The sequence below is a fragment of the Chaetodon auriga genome, chromosome 4 (genome assembly GCF_051107435.1).
Source record: "Chaetodon auriga isolate fChaAug3 chromosome 4, fChaAug3.hap1, whole genome shotgun sequence".
Classification (NCBI taxonomy): domain Eukaryota; kingdom Metazoa; phylum Chordata; class Actinopteri; order Chaetodontiformes; family Chaetodontidae; genus Chaetodon; species Chaetodon auriga.
The window spans coordinates 15,559,127-15,581,165 of NC_135077.1; the positions used below are offsets into that span (position 1 = coordinate 15,559,127).

At 42.3% G+C, this 22,039-nt stretch overlaps 2 protein-coding genes across 2 annotated transcripts in view; one reads left to right on the plus strand and one right to left on the minus strand.

The window, feature by feature from the left end:
• Window positions 1-11,236, plus strand: part of pvalb7 (parvalbumin 7) — a 35,725-nt gene extending 24,489 nt beyond the window's left edge. Inside the window, exons 2-5 of the mRNA XM_076729065.1 lie at window positions 9,108-9,176; window positions 9,499-9,628; window positions 9,783-9,892; window positions 10,587-11,236. Coding sequence (XP_076585180.1) covers window positions 9,116-9,176; window positions 9,499-9,628; window positions 9,783-9,892; window positions 10,587-10,612 — 327 coding nt within the window. The 5' untranslated portion in view covers window positions 9,108-9,115 and the 3' untranslated portion in view covers window positions 10,613-11,236. The remainder of the gene's footprint in view (window positions 1-9,107; window positions 9,177-9,498; window positions 9,629-9,782; window positions 9,893-10,586) is intronic.
• baiap2l2b (BAR/IMD domain containing adaptor protein 2 like 2b) lies at window positions 11,228-21,909 on the minus strand. The gene is made up of 14 exons (XM_076729063.1): window positions 20,434-21,909; window positions 20,085-20,160; window positions 18,238-18,324; window positions 17,200-17,261; window positions 16,690-16,761; window positions 16,443-16,532; window positions 16,047-16,178; window positions 15,655-15,753; window positions 14,883-14,985; window positions 14,498-14,705; window positions 13,736-13,801; window positions 13,121-13,451; window positions 12,947-12,990; window positions 11,228-12,259 (listed from the first exon to the last, which is right to left on the minus strand). The coding sequence occupies exons 1-14, from the start codon at window positions 20,485-20,487 to the stop codon at window positions 12,184-12,186; spliced, it is 1,500 nt and encodes a 499-aa protein (XP_076585178.1). The 5' UTR covers window positions 20,488-21,909; the 3' UTR covers window positions 11,228-12,183.
• Window positions 21,910-22,039: the final 130 nt, after the last annotated feature.

Sequence of the window (22,039 nt, forward strand, 5' to 3'; positions counted from 1 at the left end):
GAGGATCAGCTATTCAGGAGATAATCTGCCTCCACCTGTATAGTCAACTCTCTTCTTGCGTGTGCTGACATTCTTCCTTTCTTCTCTCACTTCTTATCTCACCTGAAGCAGAAAGTACACACTCTCCATGTCACCTGCATGACATAGACACACATACACACCCTTGTGCAAACGCTTCATAACACAGTGTTGACCTCTCATCTATCTTTTGTCGTAGTACTTTAGAAGTAAATGATAATAAAACCAGGGCTGGTGATTGGGGGAATAAATCTGAGGGGAAATGAGTGGGAAAAATCAGAGGTGATTAAAGATTATGACACTAGATGTCAGCAAAGTTGTTGCTCTGCTGAGGGTGCGTGTGTGTGAGAGAGAGAGAGAGAGAGAGACAGAGAGATAACAACCCTGATTTACCGTCTAATCTAAACGAGTTTCTTAACTACTTGAGATGAAATCTATAATTTCTACTTAATCTTGATCCATCTGATCTTTCTTTCAGTTAGTCTTCAGACTCTCAACACAGCCATCCTGTCTGTCAACATATCACACACAATAATAGGCTCAGTGAACCACTCACCTACAGTTGTTTCCCACATAAAGACAGGAAGTCCACGGCCACTTTAAGCTTTAGTCCTGCACTCCAGCCTGTGTTTGCTTTGGAGCTACAGCAGCTGAATCGCTGCATCAAAGGGCTGCATGCACAGGTTGACAAAGATGAGGCGGGCAGGGATTACAGCAGCAAATGCTTCAGTAAATCAAACAAGGTGCGCTGAAGGAGTGTTCACAGTGATTCTTATCTGTTTGCATTAGTGTTTCAAAGTCGTGACAGACTTACACTCAGCTGATTAGTCTGCAAACAGTAAAAACTTGTTGGGATGCTGTGCAAAACAGATAAAACAGAATGCTGTCATTTGCAAACAGCTTGACAAAGTGTTCCTGAGCTCCTGTGTTCCTGAGTGTGTATGAGGACAAATTGTGAATATCTGCTTGTGTTAAACAGAGTCTGAGCTCTGATTGTGTGTGTAAGAAAAAGACAAAGGGTGCAATACTGTGCAATGGTGCATAGAGAACTGTGTGTGTGCATGTGTGTGTGTGTGTGCATGTGTGTTTGCAGCACATATTGTCTCCATATCCATTTTCATGGACCCTGAGATGGATTCTTTGAAACGCTGCTTGTATAACAGACCATCACCAGCCATGAATTGCAGAAACATTTTTTCAAGGGTGTATTTATCTTCAAGGTCAGGCCAGCTGCTAGAGTCTATTGTGCTTGTGCGTGTACGTGTGTGTGTGTGTATGTAAGAGGGAGAATTTGTGGATTGCGAATGTGTATATGTGTGAAAAAAAGTCTGTGTGTGTGTGTGTGTGTGTGTGTGTGTGTGTGTTGTAGCCCTGAAATATCACTCTGAAACATTAGTACACTGTAAAGCATCAACTGATGAAATATAACAAGCCATTAAGTTGACAGACAAACAGGTATCACAACACACACGTAAACACACACGCAGAGAAACAGAAGTGAGACTGACAGGAGGTCTCAACAAACAATGTTGACAGCTGGTTACCATGGAGACATCACAAGGGAAGTAGAAAGAGGAAGCACGGGGCTCATGTAAATCCTGGTACTTCACAGCAGAGCACAGTGTCACTTCCTTACTATGATACAGGTGGTACAACTCAAGAGTTTTTATCCAAAATCTGGAATCCACTGCCTCAAAGGTGTAGCCAAAAACAATGAGTTGTGTTTGTTTTTAAAAGATGGTTATGTATATGAGCATGGCTGGCAAAGTTATTGTAAAACAGCGACTGATTATCATTAAAGTTTAGTGAAATCTCTGCATTTAAGTATGAGGAGCAGTGAGCAGCCACAGTGCAGCACTCAGTTCTGAGCCTGATGGGAGGATTCACCAAACAACTCAAATCAATTCATTGTAAAGCTGTTGAAACAGTTACATGTCATCTGGACAGCAAATTTAGCCCAGTTTTAACCTCGAGGCCTTCAGACCTGCAAATTACCAAATCAAACTTACTGAAAACAAATATTAGCCTATAGTGAACAACAGGCTACGTGTTGATTAACTGAAATAAGAACCTCCAACACAAATATTTTCTTCACAGTTGAAGGTGTTTGACCAGCTCCTACAGACCCCTGGTGCACCTACACAGGTGTTCTCACCTACATCACACCTCCTCTCAGGGCTGTGATGGCATGTTCAGACTCTGATTGATTCCCATCTCCCACACTGGCCACCGCCCAACTTTGACCTGAACAGAAGTCTGTTTAATCAGAACAACTGAAAACTGAGGGTTTGCAGGGCTTTAAACGTTTGTGGTGGCTAAAATAGACAAATATGTTGTGACTATAGCAACAGTGTGAGTAATAAGGAGCTGGAATTCAGTGCTACAGATAGTTTGGGTGCACCTCTAGGGATTTTTTTTTTTGTTATATAAATATGAGAGCCAAAATATAATTTAAATTTAGTTACCGTGTAGGATAGAGCCAGTAACCACAAATGAATTAAAGCTCTGACTGCAAGGGATCAGGGTTGTTTAATACATGAAATTCTAATATTCTTGCAGAGATAATGTCACCCACTGTCCCTAAACACGGTTCATACAAAACAATCAGGGACCTACCAGGGAGATGTGGAAGATTGAGTTTCTCATTACTTAACACATTGGCTGTGTGACAAACCAAACTCCCAACAACTTGGTGCATTCCTTTTAAAACTCACCATCTCCCACACACGCCCACACACACCAGCCGCAACATTAGCACTAAATATACCACTATAACCAGTGCCTGCAGAGCAGTCATGCACATTTGCCAAAGAGTGGGGCTTCCTTCTCCCACTCCACTGTACATGCTGGCCTGAACTGATCCCATGAGTTTATGAGGGGTGCTGGAGTTAAGACACCAACTCACATGAGCACAAGCTGAGGACTGCAAACTCTTTGATATCCACAACTGAGACCATCTCTGAGCAGAGCTGAGCAAGTTGCATAATATCTTTAATCAGTTACAATAGATAGTTTGTAGCTCAGCCACAGGTTCCTTTAAACAACTCCAAAGCCTCGCCATCTATATGTCACATCTGTTTTTCCATGTCTTTCTGTATTTGACTGCAGCAGCAATCCCGACCTCACAGTGACACAGCAGGACTCACACACCCTCCACCGCTGAACAAAATCAGGTGTACCAGCACCAAATGTTAGCGAGCCAGCTACGAACACACAACAGCTAGTTACCGTGAATCGTCCTCTTTTGAGGCAGTCCTGCCAACACCTCCTGCCCCTGTACAAAGCTAACATGACCAGGACCAGTCTGTCTACTGAGCACGCAGAGACGAAACTGAAATCAACCTCCATCCAGAGCGAGACGCTGACCCCCCAAAATGCCAAAGTAACGGAGCATTAGCTACATTAGTAACTGCAATGTAATCTGCGAATTTCAAAAGTTTAATCTCTACTGAAAAAGCACCTCGTTAAATGATGCGCTACCCCCCTTCTGTTGGTGCCACTCCCAGATGCAGCTGTTTCATCATTCGTTCAGCGGCTGTGTTGTTTAAAATGAGTTTATACCACATGATAAGGTGCAATTTAAGGGTTACAGCAGGAGAGTGAGTCCTCACTGTGCGAGCACACATCTGAGATTCTAATGAGACACTGGGTTTCCCATGTTTACTTTTAGGGCCAATATTTTTGGGTAAGTAGACAAGGGATACCCCAGATATATCAGTACCACACACACACACACTCAGCCGTGGCTTGTGGTCCCCCCCTGCCATGACTTAATGCACCACCTGTAGCTGAACACCAAGTTGTTCATTAAAAACACCTTTAATTGGTCTCTCTCTCTTCCTCTGTCTGTCACTGTCTTTCTTCTGTTCTCTCTATTTTCATCTGAGGAGATCTCTGACTAACCAGTATCTATGTATACGTCTACTGTATGCGTTCATCTCTCTGTCTCTTTTTTGCATTGCAGAGTTAAAAGTTATTGAAGACATTTTTTTTTTATGATCCTCTCTGCCTCCTCTGCCTCACACTGTGTTTATTCTCCTGGCTGGTGTTAATAACATTGTTACCCCTTCATCATCTCCGTTATTTTAATATATTATTATATTAGGGGTAATTCAAGAGGGAGGAGGAAGCTAGAGAGAAAGCAGTTTTTCAGCATAATGTATTTGAGCAGCGCAGTTTCAAGATTGGACAACAGGGACTTCATCTATAATGTAACATTTTTGATGTGTATGAGTGATGTTCTTCTGCTATGAAAGGACTACAGCTTGCATTCAGTAAACAGTAGTTTCGTTTAGGTGTGAGGACCTGATCTGGGAGCCATTCTTGACAAATCTGAACTTATTTTCTGCAGACCTTAACAAATTTTCAGCTTTTGAAGGATGAACGATGGATCGAGAAAACAGCGTGGGCCACGAGGTGCAGTCCACATAAATGCAACATCCGCCTTGGGATTGCTGCCGGGAAACTTTGTTGTCGTACTCCTTTCTAAAAAGGTGATAACGGGCAATTGGCTGAAAGCTTTGCAAGATTTAAAGCTCTGCCTGGCACACAAGATTTGCAAGTGAGCGCGATCCAGGTGAGCATTTGATGCTGAAGTACAGAGGATTAGCCAATACTAACATCTGCGTAAAGGAACATCAATATCATCACCTCACCTCAAAGTGAGTCCGCTGCCTCATGGCCTCTTGTTTAACTGACTGCAGCTCTGTAACAGCTCACGTGGCTCCCTCTTTCTTTCCATCTCTCATACATGCGGCTACCATACCAATTAATTCCTCTCTTGGCCTTGATAGCGTACAGGACAAAAGATAAGAGAAACAGAGAGAAACAGAAGGAGATAGGAAGAGACAGTGAGTCACACCAGGTGTCAGGATCCAGATTGATAAGTGATAAAGGAAGAGGCATGAGAAGATATGAGTGAAGAGAAAGAGGGGCAAATCTGTTCTTTGATATGGAAAGAGGAAAGTGGAGGGGGTGGAGACGTGAACGAGAGATTAGGAAACTAATGGACAGAGTTTGAGCCGAAGAGATGAAAGGAGAGATACGGGGAGAAAGGAAGTGAAGAGTAGAGGTTGTTCGGGGTGAAATAATGCTTCAGCAGGCTTTCCTTCAGGAGAACCAGAAATCAAGCCATAGCAGTGAGAGGGCCATGCTACTGCACAAGCTCCACCTCAGCACATTTGTGAGAAAGAAGTCTGAGTTTTGTAAAGAAGGGCTGAAGATGTGTGTGTTGACTGTGTGGCTCTTAAGCTGTTAAATGCTGCTTGGAGCTGAGCAGGTAATGTACAGCGGTGGGTTTATCAGAGCTTTTTTTGCTGAAAGCTGCTGCTTGTTGCTGCTGGAAATGAGGTTATAACTTGGTGTGAGTGACACCTTTCACATGACATGCCATCCATTGTTCATATAAAAACATGATGGAATGAGAAAGAATTGCATTTTAAGTTCATGTTAAGTTCTTACAGCACATATTATCTGTCTCTGTGCTTAATAATTGCCCATAAGAGTTGGGCAGGAAAGCATAGAGCAAAACAACAGCACAGCACGTCCAGACTGCAATGCCTGAGTTTCCTTCTCATCTTAAAACCCCATCTTAAAAATATTTTTCAAAAGAGTGGCAGCAGTAAGAAGACGCAGATGACGACGGAATAAATCAAAGCAGATAAGAGTAAAAAGGATGGAAGGAGAGGGTCACACAGGGAGGCGATACGGTCTGAGGGCAGTCAGATAAAGTGGTATTATTAATGGGCCTGTGTGTGATTTGTTAGTGCTGCAGGAAAAAACAACAAAAAAAAAGCCATCACACTCCGGGGCCAACGGTGTGCGTCACATCTTGACAACAACCCCACCTTTCTCAGAATAGATAGAATACAGAGAGGTGGGGATGTGGTGGGTGAGTGGGGGTATAGGTATTTAAATGTGTATGAGTTTCGAGGCAGCTATAAAAGTCTTATTGTGTCCTACCCCTCAACTTGCTCATCTCAGGTCCATCTCCAACCTTTCTTTCTTCTCTCTACTCCATCACCTTTCCTCCTGCCCTCTGTCTCTCCTCTCACTCATCCACCCCTTCATGAAGGTAAGACAGAAAAGAAGATATCACACGTGGTGGCAGAGGATAGTTGAGAAAAGGCAGAAATCAGAAGTCTTTCAGGCGCTTTGGTCAGCGACAACAATGAGCTTTAGGCTGCTGTGATCAGAAAAATGAAACATGGTGATTTGCTGGGTTCGTCTTCAACAAGCAGATATGCTGCAATTGAATGAAATCCTTTACTAGTTGTATGAATAATTAAGCCCTAGTGAAGCGTAATAATAAAATATTTCGGTGCTGTTGAGCGGATAGCAGTCAGTGCTCTGCTTGAAACTCAGAAAATCCTCCATGGATGTGAGTTCTGCCTGGAATCGAAAAAAAGCTTGAATCAGATGGGATATGGTGTAATCAATGAAAATACTGAGGCACATATTATAACGTGTATATTACCAAAATAATCTGTCAAAACATGATATGATGCCAAAGCGTCACACAATATTGGAGTGGCACTACTTGCACTGTTTCTTTAATTCCCACTTAATCTTAAAGAACAACAGAAACTGAGGTCTTCACCAGCAATCAAAACCCCTGGAAATGCAGCTAAATGAATACAACAACTTCCAAAGCCGTCAGCAGTGGGAGTGAAATATTTTTTACATGAGGTGAAAAAAGTTTCCACCTTCCTCTGTGGCCTTTATTATTTTTGTATTAATCTGAATTAGTTTGTTTGTTCTGATGTTGGTCTTTCAGTCCGCTGTGTGCTGCGATGTGTTGTTTCCTGCGTATTGTTTTCTTCTGTGCTGCCGCCTGCGTCAAATAAAAGGTAATGTGAGGAGCAGGTGTTGATCTAATGGTTGTTTTATTGGCTCGTGTGTCACCACGAACAGGTGTTTATGCACAGCGGCATGGCACGGCAGCCATGAATGTTTAGTACAGTAGTTAAAAGTAATGCATATTATAAGATGTTTTTTATTGTTGTTACTATCTTGACAGGGACCTTATTGAAAAAGGGGGCTGAGACGCTGAATGAGACTGTGTTTTAATAAATTATACTTATAAATAATACACTTGCTGTGCCTTTGCTCACCACTGACCCTGCTGTCACCAGGATTTCAAACTTTAACTTTTGTGCTTTAGGCTGATGCAGCTTTCTGGAGCTCTCAAACAATGTTGGCCGGCTCATTTTAAATGATTAAACGTCTGCCTCCCTCGGGAAAAAGGTCGAATGTGGAACTGAAGGTTTAACGTGTAATTTCGATTGTCGTTGTATTTATAGCACGCTCATGGCCAAGAAATGACTCTCAGTCTCCAGTGAAAGTCTGTCATTTGATGAATAGGCATGCTGTGGGTGCTACAAAATAAACCCACTTATCCATCACAGCGGTCCTATTTGTTCTCTGCAGGGCAGACAGCAGACTTCATGTCTGCATTGCAGTTTTTCGCACTTTAAGCCACCATGAGGAAAAAAGAATGTGCTTAAGGACAGTTGGGACTCGTCTGGTGGTAGAAGTTTTGGCCATCTGACTGCAGGACAGGTTCTTTCACCACAGCTACTATCTGCAAACTTCAAAGTCAAAGCTGTCGGGAAAGAACCTGCAAAGTTTTTAGGCTGAAGGAATGCTGCTCAGCTGAGATGCATACATCATGATGTCTGCGAGCTTTCACGACCATGTTACAACACTGAGAGGATATTAAGAACCAGAACAACTCGACAGACCAGAACCGTCTGTCAAGGTTTGTTGTTGACGGACACGATGACCAAAAGACAATAAAGTGAATTACAGCTTCAGTTTTCTACAAACCACAAATAGGTGCTCACTAAATATATTTAATATTTAGACACATACCGTGTGGAGGGAAAGCTGAAAGGTTGTAGACTGGATGGACAGATCGGAGGATTGGTGGCTATGTATCTCTGTTCTCTCTGTCCGTTTGTTCAGGGAGGTAAATGCTTTGTTGAGGTCGGGCAGTGTAACCTGCAGGGAGACTTTCCTCACCAGGGCACAATGTGGAATAAGACACACACACACAAATGCACACAAAGATAATATACACAGGGTAGCTCAGTTCTCTTGTAGGCACAAACACATTCATCACACATCTGTCTTGACAACTCAGCATTTGAAGGCGCTCCAAACAATGGACCCCGAGGGCCTTCAGCCCACTTCTGACACCTATTGGCATGTATGGGGTACTGCAGTGCCCTGCAGCTGAGGGATCGACACACAAGTTTTCAACCTTTGGGGAAACAGATGGATCCATTACACTCTTTTCCAGCAACGTCCAGCTTTACATCGACACTACGTACACAGCCTGTTTTCCCGCTATGAACACTGGATATAAATGTCTTGACAAGAGATGTCCTCCACCTAAAATACACTGCATAATTAACATGGAATACATGTGCTGCAGGGCTAGGTTAACATTTACCACTGGAGTAATTGGATGAACAATATTTATAGAATAAAATCATGAAAACATTCACAGAAGCACCTCACAGTTTGCATAGCTGACATATTTGTTCGGCGGTTTGGCTAAGTAATGTTACTGCTGTTTTGCATGTTGTTATTCTCTCTAGTGTTCCATGCCTTAATGTTGGAGAGTTTTATACAGTGTAAGTGTAGTCAGCAGTCCAGTGTATTTCCAAAAGAGCACATTTTCCTGTCCCCTTAGTGTGTGCCTCACTGTATTTGTGCCCACGTCTTAAATTCTGAACCTGGCCTCGGATGATCTCCCCCGCTGTGCAAAGTCTCACTGAGGCCATGTTTTCAATGCCTGAAATGTAGTTTTAACAGCAGGGTCGAAATCCTCTTTGTTTTTGTGTATTTCATCTCATATGAACAGACCATAGTATTTTCCTATCATCTAGTCCTTTAGTAGACTCTAGACCTATATTTCGTTTTCTAACAACCACTCTGTCCTCAGATCAGATGCATTAACGTTAACAGTGTAAATTTGACTCTTGTGCTTCCATTTTGGATGTTGCCTGCACTCAAATACTTCAAAAACTGTTCTTTCGTTTCTCACTCTGTACCTTTCATGTCCTCTCTGTCCCTCTCTCCAGCTGGCAAAATGTCGATGACAGATCTGTTGAAAGCTGAGGCGATCAAGACGGCTCTTGATGCCTTTGCAGGTCTGTAACAGTTGCAGAGTTGACATGGTATTCTAAGCACAAACAGAACAACAAAGTTCCAGAAGTCCACTTTGGATACTGACAGATGCAGTTAGTGCACACAGTTTTATCTTTTGCAAACTACTCTCTCTTGTGCTCTGTATATGTATGAGTGCTACTAATTTAAATCCATAGCTCTTGAACAACTGGCTGTGACAGAATTAATTATGCCCCGTAGAGTGATTATAAATTTTAATTTGCAAAGCATTTCTGGCTCATGTAAAAGGCAGAATTTAGAGCTGTTTGATGATTCAGTTTGTACCTTCTATCTTGCCTTTTGTAGCAGAAACATTCGACCCTAAAAAGTTCTTTGAAATGGTGGGAATGAAGGCCATGACGGCCGAAAACGTCAGGAAGGTCTTCCAGGTTCTGGATGTGGACGGTAGCGGCTTCATAGAGGAGGAAGAGCTCAAGTGAGGACACAAAAACACACAAATGCATGTAAAAGAGACAGGGCCTGCCCAATAAACTGCATTATGTGCAAAGCCTACGTCCTGCATGCTGTCATGTGTTCATTATTACCGTCCTACAGTGGTCCTTCTCTGCAACACCTTGTGCTTTTCTCAGGTATGTACTGAAGGGCTTTTCCAAGGAGGGCAGAGACCTGACTGACGATGAGACAAAAGCATTCCTCAAAGCCGCAGACAAAGATGGAGACGGCAAGATCGGCATTGACGGTGAGAGAACAGAACACTGCAAAAAATAATAAAGTTCATCATAAACAAAGAAGAGTAGAAAGTAGAGAAGGTAGAGGGTGGGCGGAGTACAGGTTAGCATGTAGGCTAAATATTGGTTACTGTAACTCTACACATCCAGCTTCAAGGAGAAATTCAAGCTGGATTTTAGGAGCTATCTTTCGGATTTTTCACCAAATTATACAAACATTTCTACAACCAAGTTTCCCAACTTTTTGGGAATAAGAGTTGTATAGTCCCTCTTGCTTCCTGTTGCAAAAAAGGATACCGCTACTTCTTTACCTCTGTAGCCAAACAGCATCTGGTAGCAGTCAATATGCTCTCTGAAGTGCTTGGATGAGTTAAAACGCTGCAGTTTCAACAGAGGAAGCTGGGATGAATGTGAATTTGCAACAATTCTTTGATTTAAAAAGACAAAATCTCTGACATGTTGGCAATGTGTGTTCACGGGAGGTTAAATATTCAAGATTCACATTATATATTACATTAATATTTAAGGCTATGTATATGAACTAATTCTTGTCTTAAATTATAACTCAGACTCAGACAATACTTGTTAGTAGGATGAATTCATAGTTGCTCTTTTCATTTGTTAACAACGTGTAAATATTGATTGCCGTATCCTTTCAGCTGTAGGTCATTAGTTTGCCTCATGTTTTGAATTTCTCTTTTTCAGAGTTTGAGGTCTTGGTGCATGAGTAGAGGATAGCTGAACGTCCCCCTTCTTACTCCTCCTCCTCCTCCTCTTCATCCCTGCATTCATATTTTGTAACTGCCACCTTCAAACTCCTCTCACTTCCTCTCCTCCCTCGGGACCCCACACATGGAGTCAGACCAGGCCTGCTCTCTACAAAACACTACAGAAGCAGTCCGACCAGGAGTTACCATGAGGAGGAACATACAGGCATCCGTTTCCTTTTTCATTTTTTATATATATTTAATCACACATGCTGTATGGGTTTCAGAATCATTCTTAATGATTTCATGAAGATAGCTTGTGGTCTCAAAACAGGTGGTGCTAGTGCTGTAGATGGTGTAGATGTTATAAAGACTTCTTAAATCTTATTTTCCTTCCTCTGTGTATTTCAGGTTGTGCATTTTGTCTGATTGGTTTTACTTCTAGATGTTCACATATCAGTGCACTTTCCTCCCACTCCTCTTCCTCATCCACCTTCCCTCACCTCACCTCCTCTCCTCTATCTCCTCCTCCACCTTACTCCCTGCCTCCGATCAGATGATGTAGTAAATGAAATGATATATAAGGAAAGCTGTGAAGAGAGAAAAGATCTGAGTAAGAAATGATAATAAAAAAAACTTGAGTAATAACTGTCTCTTTACTTATTGTTGCTCACAGCGGACACACAACATGAAACGCACAAAACAACAAAGCACTGAACAAATGCACCATCACTCGTTGAGAAGCTGTGGCTTTGAAGGAAAATATTGCTGCCACAGGAGAGATCTGACATGTATCGTAGTGTATTTGGGATCAAATATAAAAGTCAGAGTCAGATTTGAAAGGATTATATTTCTAAGTTCTGATCTGTGTCACATAAACAAAAAATTCTGATTCGAGACACATTTCAGGACAACATTAGCATAGCATGAGAGCGAGACACATGACAGCTTAGGCAAAAAAATAAACACATGCTATTATGAGCATAAAGGTACAGTTGCACATTTTGGGAATGCAGTTTTTAGATGAGAATGCCAGTATCACTCTATGTCTGTACACTAAATACGTAGCTGGAGGCAGTAGCCATGGAGCTTAGCTTAGCATAAAGAAACTATTACTCAACTGGGAGGTGGATTGTGTTACCTCTGGGCCGTGTTTCCAGTGTGCTGAGCTAACCAGCTGCAGATATATATGACAGTGATATCAATCATCTAACTCTGGGCAAGAAAGCAAATGTGTATTTCCCAAAATGTACAAGTATTCTTTTAATGTTTCTACTACAGGAAACAAACAAACTTATCTATATAAAAACTTAAATACTGTACATGTAGTTGATACAACAACTATTTTAAAAGTTTATGGTTTTGATATTAAATTACTGAGTTATACTACAGTATCATCTTTGCTTTTGGTACAAGAAACATTTCATCATATCTAACACTGTACAAAAAAGTTGCCTTCCTCTTCCACACTGGCTAAAAGCCATCACCTTTCAGAGATGTTGTTACATTATCCTGAAGCAAAAATGTATGTTCTGCCTCCACAACCTGATCTGGCATCCTCGGTTACAAACCCCGCTTGCATGAGCACTGATGGATCAGAGGATCCGAGGAGCAGATCTGTCATTGGTCGTCGTGGGGCGAAGCTTTACGGTGGCGAATGGGTTTGTGCCTCTGAAACAAGAGGATGACGAAAAATGTAACACAATGCTTGTCACGCTCAACTGCTTTCAGCCAACGCAAATAAACCACACACACATGCACACACACTCCAGGTTTGGAAACTAACACCAGATCCCAGCCAGAGGATGGTACATTTTCACCACGGCTAGTGAGCATGCTTCAGCCGTCCTTCATCTTTCTAATCTTAATTTGACTTTGACTTGCTGACTTAAAAATTGTGATTGAATTAGCCTCAGTCTGACAAACATACCTCAATACACAAATACATGCATAATCGCAAATACACAATGACAACCTCAAAACTAACATGACATGTCCGACTTCACATTAAAGTCCATGTCTGTGCGCTAAAAGCTTCACGTTTCCACATCACAGCTGAATACCGGACCAGGATTGGCTTCCAAACTATTTGTGATGTCAGCCTTCTACTGTCAAACTCTGCACATACATCATTCTGCACAGTGAAGCTCAAACACTCAAACACACTTTTGACCAGAGGTGTCCACTGAAACCCAGACAACTGCTATGAGCACAAATCAACTACTTCTCATATTCTTGGTGTCACAAATGTCACAATTTCAGACAAATGATTTCCCAGAAGAGAAGATTAAAATGTCAAAAACGGAATTCAAGCAATTCATCAGTTTTTTCCATCAACCTATACTCTGTGAAAATTACCTGGGAAACAGTGGATTTTCAGGTGGCCCATGGGGTGATAATGCCTAAGAAAAGAGAGTGAGCAACCAAAACAAGACAAGAGTGATTAGTGTACCAGGGTTACTTTATATGGAACAGAAGAAAAAGAAAAACATGCCATCCTTTGAGAGTAGATTCTTTTTAAACCTCTGGTACCTGGACATCAGATGCTGATTCACCCTTCCTGTCGGGAAGGGGGGAGATTGGTCGAAAATCTACAGAGCCCCTTCTAAGATTCTGACTTGGAGCAGGAGGAGGTGGTGGGGGAGGAGGTGGAGGTGGATGTTCATTGTAGCTCTTCGTCTCGACGGCTGGCTCCAGCTTCCTCTCAGGGAGAGGGGAGATCGTCCGGAAGTCTACAGACGCTCTGCGGTTGGGTGTGGCTGGTGGCGGGACATCTCCATAGCCCTTGCTCTCTGATTGGTCGGTGTGGGTGTCAGTGGGGTCCCGCAGATTGTTCATACTGTGGCTTCTTACAGAAACACCACTGAGGGGTCAAAGGTGCACATATAGGAACTTTTAGTGATTCCTAGCAGGACAGTGACCTGGAATACTTGAGTACACTTTAGCAGGTTGTATGCTGGTCACTTCTGGGAATAGGTCCAGTTTTACAGGTGAGGGTCTCTTCAAATCCAAGGTCAAACTGTCACTCTGTAATCTGTAACCCTGTCACTTGTACACTGTAACTGGCAGAAATGCTGCCACTACACTACAGGGGTGAATTGTTTGCGACACCTGAAATATGCTGTGCAGACTGACAGTAATCCCTACCTTGTTGCTAAAGTGTTGGAGAAATCCTCGATAGGAGCCACATAAGCAGCAGGAAACCAGCCCTGACTGGAAGAGATAAGACAGATAGAGATGAGGAAACAGCAAACAAAACAGCTGAAGCTCCATAAACCCTCGTCCTTGTACCAGAAGCACATACTGTAAAACATTCTATCACACAATACACTGTGACTTGAAATGAATGAACAAGAGCAGAGTGTCTGAGAACATCTACGTCTACTGTTACAGTTTTTCTGCTCTACATTAACAAACTAGCATTTTGTCTTCTCTTTTGTGCTCTTGCCAAATGGAAACCTACACAAAATATTTCGATTTCATTTCATAGTTTAAAGTAGACAAAATTAATAGTGTCACTTTACTGCCTTGTTACAAAAAAATGACACTCCTTGATCTGTGTTGCTTTGTTGAGTTGCTGATCAATACACAGGATTTGCATTGCGAGACATTTTGTTCTCTTTGTTCTTTTGATAAATGAACTGTATTGTTGCCATTTCCACAAAATGTCCTTTTGTAATAATTCTCTGTTCTCTGTTGTGTTTTCACTGTCAGCTGTAGAAGGAGGAGGGAGAGGGCTAAGAGGCAACAGTCGTGCCACAGATTTATCAGTTCCTTCTGGTTGCTGACAGTCATAAACAGCCAAAGACAGTTTAACTCCCGTGGAAAAACACTTTGAAAACCATTAATCTTTGGCTCCTGCAACTGCATGCACACTGCACACATTCATCCTCTATCTCAGCTACCCACCGCAGGCTGCTGTCAGTACGTCCATACAGCCAGCCGTTGCGCGGCTCCTGGACCAGCACGGTGACAGTCTCTCCCCTGTTGAAGGGTAGAAGCTTTGGGTTGGATGAGGAGGGGTGAGACACCAGGGCTCTCATGGCTCTCCCTCCACCCAGACCCAGAGATTCCCCCACTGAGCTGGAGCGAGAGCGGCTGGGGAGGGGAGACGGTGCTGGAGGTGGGAGGAAGAACAGAAAGCATGCCAATGTATCTATGTGTATATTGGTTAATTAGTCCAGTGCTGCGGAGGCAAATACTGCTGATCTTGTTTGGTTTTAAAGGTTGTCAGAATGTAATCACATTTATTTCCAACAATCAGAGTTTCCATAAAGCACAGTCCTCCTCCCACCTCTAGAGGGCACTCTGCCCAGCGCCTGCTGCTCCCTCCTCGCCCAGGACATGTCTTCATCTCTGGCTACTGTCTGCAGCAGGGAACTCACTGAACCTCGCAGCTGGTCAGAAACAGCACACACAGGTAACTGCTGTGCCCACTCAATTTCAATTTTTAATGGAGATCTAGCATGTGAGGTTCAGCGGGACACTTAAGTTTACTGCAGCTGAAACATCGTTTACAGACACGAGAGGGGAAGAATATCCCAGCTCTCAATATAAAACAGTCCAGTTTAACACTTCTGCAAACTCAGCAATAGATATACAGTTAAATGAATACATCTCAAAGAGGGACAGTCAAAACTGAACACTGTTATCTCACTAAAGAAAAAATTATGGCTGAGCTGCTGCACTGGACTGCATCCAATATCCCTGAGTGTACAGGAAGAGCTTTCCAATGTAGTGAACAAATTAAGACCTGTGAACTACTGGCTGGAAGTGCCAGAGCAGATTAAAACCAGGCAATGCTTTTAGCAAGATTTAATAAAGTACACTACTGATAAAACAAGGCTCCGGCTCCCTATTTGATAATTTATGGTAGTTTCAACACAACACAGGGTGTGCAGTTTTCCATAATTCATGTTGCTGAGGCTATATACAGACACAGGTGCAGCATTCCAAGCCAGTACAGCTTCTTTACAGGCTATCCAGTGGTTAGCATACTAATTAACTGTCTATAATGTTCACATCGGAGTAACTGATTAAACTACGTGACGCGTTGGCACCTGCACCTCTTGGTCCAAATGAGTTGGAGTTCGAGGTCTGGATCCTCTGTTGTCATTCACTTTCTCCTTCCATCCATCTGCCTTTTGCTGGAGAGACGCACCAGTCTGAGGACAGACAGAGACGAGAGCACCTCATTAAATCTCAACCTGGTCAGGCAGCAACAAATGAACAGGAACGCTTCAGTGAATGAGACAACAGACACTGAGATGTGAATTTCCTCAGATAATCAAGCAATTAACATGCTATCACATGGCTGGAATAAAAATGTCTTGGCCATGGTGGCTCGCTTCATTTTTAAGACATACCACAGAAGGATGCAGGCTGCACTGTCTTGCTGGGTTGTTGCGTGGTGCTGGTGTGTGTGTGTGTGTGTGCGTGTGCATGTGTGCGTGTATACCTTGTTTATAAGGAAGAGCAGTGATTGAGTGAGGCCACAGTGCTTTTCTGCCAAGAAGCGATACCTCCTCTCCTCTTCCTTCAGGATCTCCTGCTGGCTCTGCCTCAGGTACAGCATGTACTCACTGTTCTCCTAATCACACACACACACACACACACACACACACACACACAGGGAAGCATGCACACATACATGTACACACAGTATGAGAAATTACACACATAGAATGGTACAGATGTACTTCTGTTGGACTGTGTCAATGTATATGTCATGCAGTAGAACTCAGTGAGTGTTTGACCCTGTGAAGTGTTTATGTGTGTGTGTGTGTGTGTGTGTGTGTGTGTGTGTGTGTGTGTGTGTGTGTGTGTGTGTGTGTGTGTGTTTTTGTGTAACTACCAGGGAGTCTCTGTAGGCTCCTCGTCTGAGCTGTTTCTCCAAAGCCTCTGCCTGGTTCCTCACCTCCAGTTCATACACTCTGCGACTACCCTGCAGCACAGGAAACAGTTTTATTTAAGAAGCTCTGAAACGACAGTGTTAAGTTTTCCGGAGTTTCACAGCGGAGTTCTCTTTTCCTATTGGAGGACGTGTAAAGATTTTGTGCATTATGGGAGATAATGAAGGGTAGATATAAATGTAAACTCACTTCAATGTACTCCTCGTCCAACTTGACATTCTTCTCCATGGCTTGCAACACTTCTACCTGGAACCATCGAAACTGAAGCAGGAAGAAAATCAATGTCCCTGTGTAGCCAAGTCATAATGAAACCTGTCCCCTTGTTCAAACAGTATTTTTCATTATCAGGTTGTTTTGTTTGACTACATCTATATGCAAATGTGCTCTGTCCTCAGCTCAGCGTTTAATCAGAGGCCACGTTTTGCTTATTCACGTCACTGAAAGCCACTGCAATCGCGCAAGGGTTTGAGTGGCACTTTGAATTTTAAACAAGCCGTGAAATGCACGGAGGAACTCTAAATATGACCTGATCACTACCGATCATAATTACAAACCAATTAAAACATTTCAGATGCTTACACTTTTTGTTAAATTTGTCAAGACACTTAAATTCTAAGATTTAACGAGCATTTCTGAGACTATTGGGATCCTGTGTTTTGATTAGAATAAAACGAGTATTGACTGAATGCATGTACTGACCACTCCCTCCATCTCTGCGGTGAGTCTCCTCTGTGTTTCCGATATCTGGATCAGAACATCCCCTGTTTAAAACAACACATCAAAAACCCACTGTTACCATTTAAAATATCAAAAAAGGCTTGTCCTGCTTTAGGATGTCTTTGTAAATGTTACATATTCTCTTTTTGTGTCTCTTACTTTTATGTGAAATCATTCAAAAACTCTAGCATACAAAGGATCCAGTGACATTTTGACTTACCGTTGATCTAATGCTACCACTCATTTTGTGTGAATGTCCGTTACAAAAGAGAGGCACAATATTTTCACAGGAATGTCAGTAACTTGATATATGGCTTTAACACGATTCAACACAACTCAAGTCATCTATGGCCTGTTTTGATCTAAGCAACTGGACTGCTGCTGGAAAGTTAGCCAAGCCCTTTATATCATGGGTGCCTCTGGCCTTGTCTATTGTCATGGATTGTGGTTGAGCTAATGAATTGAGTGCAGCTGAAAGACTGTCCCCATCTATAATTCAGAGGCTGTCACTCAATAGGGCCCCCGGTCACGCTGTGGCTCCCTGACCTTCTCAGTTAGCCAACCCAGCAGAACCACGTGTGTCAGGCAGTGCTAGCACTGATGTATGAGTCAACACACTCTCAATGGGGATGCGTTAGCATAATGCTAATTACCGTTAACAATGCTATCACACATCCCAGGGTCAAAGTGAAAGTGAAGCTGGTGGAAAACATGCACTCATGCATGCACTAAGGTCTGCGCAAATGCACACTCAAATACACCTCCATGAGCACACAAAGAGACAAATACATGAGGGGATGAGAAAGAGCAGTGAAAGGATGTAATTTTAAGTTACTGAGTGTGTGTGTGTGGTATTTTTCGATCTGGGATGCATCAGTATGACTGGGCTTAACATTAACTTGATAAAGCACTTGGTCATCTGTGAAGGATGATTCTGTTTCTGTGATGAATGCAATAAATTAAGGGTGAGACCTGTAACATCACACATACAAACACAGTCACGCAGACACACACGCTTACCAAGAGAGCGAGATGAAAGCGTGTGAAGGGCCTGGTCGCCCATCTTAGCCACAGCACTGAAGTAGGCCTCGCTGCAAACAGCTAAGGCTTTGGGCACAGACACACAAAATTAATCACAATTAACTAAAAGCTTTTCAAATACTGAACATATAAACCTAAAGGCTTTGGAGAAACATCACGGCCAGTTAAAACTACTCCTAATAGTGTCGATCAATTCTGTCTTTGTTCATGACAAAAACAGGCCTCAGGCAGCTGACATGTGATATGTGATTTTGGTCGAGGAATAGCCCCATGCCAGCGAGTATAGTTTTACCACGCTGCCTTGTTGCCCTGTGACTGACGGCCCAGCCTTGTTTTATCAGGCAGAGAGGTGCATTAATGATACATGCTGCTCAGCCAATTACCAGCGTAACACACTAGAAAGATTGGAGAAACGTAGACAGGGAGAATTAGTGAGGTCAGACAGGCAAACACAATGGGATGCACACAAAAGGTTGTCTTTAAACTCTGGTACCTCGTGTTTTTGAGCCAACAGGTTTAAATTCTGCTCTATTTTGTCATCAGTACTGAAATATAAACTTGATTTTACTATTTTGAACATAAGTAGGCCAATACAAGTCAGATGACTTTCAGCTTCAGAAAAAAAATGTGTTTGTTAATATACTTTGCTGGTTCATGAAAATACAACCCCAGTAAAAACTGGTGCTGCAGTGCTCCAGATGAATACTGAAACACATTCATAGTTTTGTGACCTCACTGGTTAACCACCAAGAATATTTCTGACTAGTTACACGTGATTCATTTGCATAGACACACTTTGTGATGCATGCCAGTCCAAAGTCATCATCCAGTTGGTGTGCTGTATGACTTAGACCTGTACCTCAGTACCTTCAGCCCGAGCATGTTACACCATCGAGAGCTACCGTGACTAAACGTGAAAAACACTTTGAGGAGAAGAAGGACGAGTTACAAGTCATGCTAGCCAGGGCAGACAAGCTAGCTCTGACCACTGACTGCTGGACGGCTCTCACAAACGTAAGCTACATCGCTGGTACCTGTCACTGGGAGCAGGGTTTCTGTTATCTGGTAATAACTGTTTTCCCTGGGAAAATGTGTTGACATATTTAAGTCTCTGGTTATAACGTCCAGTAAACATAATCACAGAAGTAGATTTGAAAATATTCTGGCTCTACATGCTGTTTTCCCTGCTGCTTCTCTGATATCTGGTCTCGCTCCTCTCACGATTCTGTGAATTGAGAGTTCAGTTCAACCAAACCAGAGTTGGTGGTGCTTGCTATAACAGTGGGAATATGAACCAAAAATGTTTTGGTGAGTTATATTTTGTGTCTGTCAAGTTTGAATGAAGCGTGTTTTACAATGATAAAATTCCTGTTAAAATTCCAGCTCGTTACTGGATACAAGCCGTCCGGCCATTGAGAGCAAACATAACCAAAACTGACATCCCCAGTCTCAGTGTGTGAAATCCTCTTCCTTCATCTCTGCAAGTGCTAACAGCAACTAAGACAACACAAACCAGTAACAGCACATACAGTACTAGCCTCTCTAAATAACATCTGATTTTATTACATTTGTGGTAAGTTTTTATTTCTGGCTCATCCCATCTGTGATTACATAGCACTGTTCTTTAACAACATGTTTATGTGTGCAAATTATATGAATGAATAATGAAAAGTGGACATTAAAATCAAAATAACTATTACTGCTACTATGCACACACACAAACACACACACACACACACACACACACACACACACACACACACACACACACACATTCACTCACCCACACACACATCTACTCACCAGTCACTCACAAACTCACTCACCTTGGAAAGCTTTGACATAGCTGTTTCCTAGAGCAACAAGCTTCTGAAGGCCAGGATTGAAGTGCTCCATCAGGTTCTACAGTAACACACACACACACACACACACACACACACACACACACACACACACACACAAAGAAAAATACATGCAAACCAACACATCATTAGAAACAGTTGTTACTTTAGCCACCACTAAACACACTGGATTTTTAAATCTGATAGATACTCATCCAAGTCACCCCAGCCAGGCTATCATTTAAATACACATCCAAGTTTAAATACTGCATTAAAGACGATGTGTTCACCCCATGACCAGACAGAGAAGAAGAACGAGATAACATCAACTCACCAAATAGACTGATAAAGTCGATCTGTGCAGCTGATCACTGGTGGCTCCCGACATAGTGACCAATTTCAAAGACAATATAAACTTGAAACAAAGAAGAAAACTTAAAAAATGACTGTTAAAGACAGAACAAACGTCTGTAAAGAGTCTGTCTTCCCATTCAAAGTTCTGAAGAAGTTCCCTCAGGCACTTTTTATCCTCTGTGCATCAGTGTCTTTAGGCAGTGAAAGTAACCTTTAGTGCAGTCCCTCTGTTCCTGCCGCTGTTCCAAAGACCGATAACACCTGTCTGATAGAATGATAGTGCTTTCCTCCCTCTCTCCTTTCTTCTGTAATTCGTTAATAAGCTCTTTGACCCCCTTGTCATCGATGGTTTTCGTGGAAAGAACGGGCAAGCGAGCGAGGGGAAGAGAAAAGGGAGTAGGTGCTATCGATATGACCGGACCAGCTAAATTATTGATTGAAGGCCTGAAAGGAAAGGAGAAGGAGGACAAGCAGCTGCCCAACTAGCTGTGACGTACGCTGACACCTAAGGGAGGACCTCAACACTGGCCAAACAAACTACTGCCTTACATATTAAGTACTCCGATCTCAAGGTCAGTTATACAGCTGCTTTATAAGACTCACATATCAAATATCTAGGCAACATATATGTGTACATGTGAATTTCCCTTCGGGATGAATAAAGTATCTATCGATCTGTTTTGTAAACCTCTCACACATCAAGCACATGAAACTAATATATGGATCTCCTTCTCATCAGGCCAACATACTGAATCCAGGTGAAAGCTACAATCTCTAACTCTAGCTGTCCGTCATGATGAGGAGAGGCGCGTTGAAGACAGGTGCTGAAACAATTCACGTGTGCATTAAAGAATCAGGAGATGCAATTCAAAATTTAGAGGCTGCTTCTGAGGTTTTGCTCTTTTTACTGCAGGTGAAGCACACTCCAACCACTCCACAAGCTCTTTTTATTATTTGTTGTGTAGTAGAAATCCTGACAGATAATTGTAACTTAAATAATAAAATTTTTGCTGATGGTGCCAGAAGAAAAAAAAAAGACAAAGACAAAATGAAATTGTTTGTAATCAGTAAAAATAACCTGCATTTCAAACACGTAGTGAGAAATTCTCTCCCTTACTACACAGAGACAGAAACATTTTAACCTGTAACAGACCATTTTTGTTGTCATCACATTTGAATGCACCAATTTTTCCACTTAAAGACAAAATAAATGACAAAATCTACTTTTTCTGTATTTCAGTTATGAATTTTCATTACTTCCTGGGAAAAAACTACAACTTTCATGGCTTTCAATACATTGTGAATTGGTAACAACAGCGCTGCATTCCAGTGAATTTATGTTGTAAAATCCAAAATAAAAGTCCTTGTGACTTTAATTAGTACATTAATGTTAGTGCTGGGATCATTTTGCATGTGCTAGTGTGACATGTAATCATCTACATTGATATCATAAGGGAAGTAACAGTCTCCCCTACCCTGCAGGTGTGACCACATCTTTCAAGTGGGCAATGTCATCATAGATCACCTGATCATCACCACCATCTTCACTTTGTCTCTTTCGGCAGCGACTTACAGTCTCCAGCACA